This window comes from Hypanus sabinus, unplaced genomic scaffold (assembly GCF_030144855.1).
Source record: "Hypanus sabinus isolate sHypSab1 unplaced genomic scaffold, sHypSab1.hap1 scaffold_194, whole genome shotgun sequence".
Lineage (NCBI taxonomy): Eukaryota > Metazoa > Chordata > Chondrichthyes > Myliobatiformes > Dasyatidae > Hypanus > Hypanus sabinus.
This window is the reverse complement of record NW_026780036.1, coordinates 117,743-122,198: the sequence shown is the minus strand read 5'-3', so window position 1 is coordinate 122,198 and position 4,456 is coordinate 117,743. Positions and strand designations below refer to the sequence as shown.

The 4,456-nt window shown below is 45.3% G+C and overlaps 1 protein-coding gene across 1 annotated transcript; it reads right to left on the bottom strand.

The window, feature by feature from the left end:
• Positions 1–358: 358 nt before the first annotated feature.
• LOC132387522 (probable G-protein coupled receptor 139) lies at positions 359–3,028 on the bottom strand. Its single transcript, XM_059959893.1, has 2 exons — positions 2,845–3,028; positions 359–1,257 (listed from the first exon to the last, which is right to left on the bottom strand). The coding sequence occupies exons 1-2, from the start codon at positions 3,026–3,028 to the stop codon at positions 359–361; spliced, it is 1,083 nt and encodes a 360-aa protein (XP_059815876.1).
• Positions 3,029–4,456: the final 1,428 nt, after the last annotated feature.

The following is a 4,456-nucleotide window of genomic DNA, read 5'->3' as shown; positions in this document are numbered from 1 at the left end:
AATTTTGGTTTTTTTCCCCATCTTTTTATTTTTTTCTATTTTGGCTATCAAGGGTTTGGGAGGTCAATTATATTGGTGCTATTTATAGCTTTTTCTTTCATATATTAATTACCAACAGTCTAATCCCACTCGCTTGACACAACCATGATCATTAAGTATTTACTTTTGAAAAACTTAATAAAAAGATTGAAAAAGAAAGGATTTTATTTTAGTTGTCAGTCACTATGTTATTAACGGAGTAACATTTTTCTCTCTTGAGTTTATGCCGAACATTTTTGGAGCATTTATTTTTTTCAGTTAATTCAATAATCCTCTCCTCACTTCCCCACTCTCCCAGTAGGGACAGCACTACGAGATTTTATTTCTTAATAATTCGGAGGACGGAGTTAACCGGATACTTCACGGCGTTGACAAACTCCTGCCTGAACTTCGATTGAGTCACCCCATAAATGAAAGTGTTGGTGCACAGACTGAAGTTCTGTAGCATATATCCGACATGTGCAAAGATGAACTCGGAATTGTTGTACTGGCTGGGAGTTGTTCCGGCGATGTTGTAATATAAGAAGTCAAGGACAGTTGTTAACCACAGAAGGATGAAGCTGCCAGATATAGTAAACAGTAAGATCATCGACCTCCTCCTGCTCTCCATCTCCGGGTCACTTTGATTCTGCCCTTTGCTCTGACCCCTCAGGGCCTTCCGCACACGACTGGCCAGTAAAATGTGTCTGACCGTCAGAACATTGAACAGCAAAATAAAAGCGAGAGGCAGCAGGGGGGTGACAACCTTATCAAACATCCTGAACCCCACCCACAGCGGGTCGGTGTAATAAACCCGCTTCCGTTTACAGAACCACGGTACTTTATCGATGATAAATTTGGGTTCGGAAGAGAAATAGAAGGGGACGTTTTTCAAACACAGCAGGACGCCGGTTATCGCCAGAACCGCAGCCGCAGTTTTCAAGGTGCAGTATTTTGTTTTCAGCTTCTGGCAACAAATGAGGACAAAGCGGTCGAAGCTGAATGCGACGGTGAACCAGACGGAACAGTCCCTGGCCGCGCACATCAGGAAAAAGTTAATGTTACAGGTGGGATACCTGTCCAGGTATGATCCGGGAAAGTAATAGCTGATTCGCATGAGTATGACGGCGGTGACGACAGCCAGCAGGTCCGCTGCTGCCATGACAACCAAGTAGCGAGTGGTGCAGCTGGAGAGGCCGCACTTTCCCCGGGACAGGATAGCGATCGCCACCAAATTCACTGTGAAGAATAAAAGAGAATGGATTATTTAATAAACTGCGCCGACTGTTCGGAACCCCGGGTGACTTCGTCAGTGAGAGACCCTACTCACCCGGTGCACATTGCCACCCCTTGTTTTAATCAACTGGTTATCTGCTCTGACGAAGTGTTATCTGGTCCTGACGAAGGGTCTCGGCCCGAAACATCGACAGCGCCTCTCCCTATAGGTGTTGCCTGGCCTGCTGCGTTTCGCCAGCATTTTTTCTGTGTTGTCTGAATTTCCAGCATCTGAAGATTTCCTCGTGGTTATCTGCTCTGCCTCTTGACACCAGACTGAGTTCTGTTTCTCAGGCCCTGCTTACACATAACCGGGTCCTATAATTCTTGTCCCTATAAAACACCGTTTTCACTGGAGCAATTATGTTACTGTGTAAGCAGAATATACGAATGGAGACCGCTTCAGAGATGGATGACCGGCACCGACAGACGGCCCTGATACAGGCAACAACATGTCTGCAACCCGACCGTGAGTCCGATCGAGAACGTGGAAATTGTCATTTTTACAATAATAATTTCATAGTTACTCTCAGTTGAAAGAAAGCAATGAACAGTGAATATTACTCACAATATCTTAACAAAACACTGTTGCTGATCCTACGATGGGACGCAAAGATGCAAATTCAGAAATCAGAGGGGCCACGGGCCTTCGGTGCAGGATCCGGTAATGGTGAACTTATCGATGTTAGGATTCATTTCGAGAGGACCAGAATATAAACTCAAGTATGTACTGCTGTGGTTTGTAAGGCGTCAGTCACACCGCGTTCAGAGCGGTTTTGGGGCCCCATACAGACGAAAGAACGCGATGGCATTGGAGAGTGTCCGGAGGATTTTCACGGGAATGATCCGGGTAATGACAAGTTTAACGTATCAGGATCGGGTGATGGAGGCGGGTCATTACTCGCTGGAGTTTAGAATAATGCGGAGGGGGGGGGGGAGGATCTTACTGAAAACGGTCAAATATTGAACGTTTATATAGAGTGGATGTGTAGAGGGTGTCGTCTGTAGTGGTGGAGCCTGGGACCAGAGTGCATGGACTCAGAATAGAGAGAAGTCACTTTAGAATGAAGACGGTGGGAGAAATGGTTTTCCAGAGGGTGGTGAATCTGTGGAATTTTCTGCCACATACGGCTGTGGAGATCAAGTTATTTGGGATATTTAATGTGTTATGTAAAGGCGTGAAATGTTACGGGCTGAAGTCTGGAGAATGGGGTTGAGAGGGATCATCAGTTAGTCATAATTAACTATCCGAGCAGACTCAAAGGACGGAAAGGCGCCGTTTTGAATCGATGTCTTACGGTCTACCGTTTGCCGCTCGTCATTGAATTAGGTATTGAGCGTGGAGTTTGTCACTTTACATAATAGAATTCAAGTTTAGTCTCAGTTGAAAGAATGCAATAAACAGCAAATGCTGTTCGGAATATCTGAACAGAATAAAGCCGCTGATAATATGATGGGACATGGGATTTATCGCTGGATCAACGGGCAATAATTCCAGGTACAAAACGGAGCAAATTACTGGCTGACAACGCATCATTTCCAGTCGCTTACCGGGTAAGCCAATGATGGCAATGATCAAATAGCAGATCCTCCGGGCGCTGTTAAATGTTTCCAACATTTTCGGCCCGCACGCTGTTGGCGGCCTTTCTGATTGAAGCTCCGGATCCGCATTCCGTCCGGGAGCATCACAGTTATAAACCCTGAGATCTCCTCTGGGAATCTTCAATTGCGACATCGTTCAATACCGACAAATTTAGCATTGAGAAATAAAGATGACGACAGCAGCGTGGCATCTTCATTGTGTTGCAATACAATTATTTCACCATTACAAATGAGACACCAGCAAACATGCGGCCGTTAACAATGAAGCATAACTTGATAGGAAATATTGTAATTCAGCAATGGGATCATTTGTGCTATGCCAGCCCAGTCATTGGATTTAAAGTATGATATTGCTTGATCAGGTCCCATTGGGTTCGGGTCATTGATTGATGGAGACTTGCAGCAGAGAAACAAACCCTGCGTCCACCGAGTCAGTTCCAGTGACTATCCGCCCATTTACATCACTCCTATAGCCGTCCCGTTTTATTTTCCCGTCGTTCTCATCAACGAGTCCCGCAGAACATTTTGCCGTTTGCCTGCATGCCACCTGCAATTTCAAAGTTCAAAGTACATTTGTCACAAAGCATGTATGCAGTATTCAACACCAGGATCAAAGTTCAAAGTAGGTGTATTATGAAAGTATGTCTGTAGCATACAGCCTGAGATTTGTATTCCCGCTGGTAGTCTCGAAACAAAGAAACACCATGGAACCCATTCCAAAAAGCATCAAACACACCACACGCAAAAAGAACAAGCCGTCCAAAAGGTAAGGGTAAAGGTCACTGACAGGGAATGTTCAGTTCGGGTCACGTCATCAGCGCCGTGTCGTTTGATGACCTCAGGCCGCAGATCCTGTCCGACCCGATCAACATCGCACAATAAAACAACAAATAAAGGCGCAACCAGAAACGAGGAACACTTTGATGTAGTGGGGAAGGGTCGGTTGATTTTAGAGTAGGTTAAAGGGTAGGCACAACATTGTGGGCTGAGCGGCCTGTACTCTGCTGTAATGTTCTATGTTCTCACAAAATGCCCTTGTCATAGACGAATCCAAATTGAATCACCTTTCATGGTTACAAGGCAAATGGAAATCCTTGTGTATCCGGATTTAACCGAATATTTGAAGATGTTGAACTTCATCGACCACACAGAAGCATCCTGTTTCTGAACAATGTTTATTTCATTATTACCGTCAATACCGCCAAACTAAAAACACAAGGGCATGGTTGGCCAACAGTAGCTTCAAAGTCATGATGAAGGCGTTTCGTCAGTCAAAGTATTAAATATTAACGTTAGAACGTTATATTGCGGTTCCACAAGTGATAGCTGAGATCGCATTGGAACATTGTGTAGGGTTGTTGCTACCCCATTTTCTACACGCAGCGTGGTCACAGGAAAGCAACGGCAATCGTCAAGGACCCACAGCACCCAGACCATGTACTTTCCCCGATAACGTCATCAGGACCCACGGCACCCAGACCATGTACTTTTCCCGTTACCGTCATCAGGACCCACACCACCCAGGCCATGTACCTTTCCCGTTATCCCATCAGGACCCACG

Excerpts from the sequence above, each read along its gene's own strand:
- LOC132387522 (XM_059959893.1), bottom strand. The coding sequence starts at position 3,028 with ATGTCGCAATTGAAGATTCCCAGAGGAGATCTCAGGGTTTATAACTGT. Across the intron at positions 1,258-2,844 it reads TGCCATCATTGGCTTACCCG|TGAATTTGGTGGCGATCGCT; the intron begins GTAAGCGACTGG and ends TATTCTTCACAG.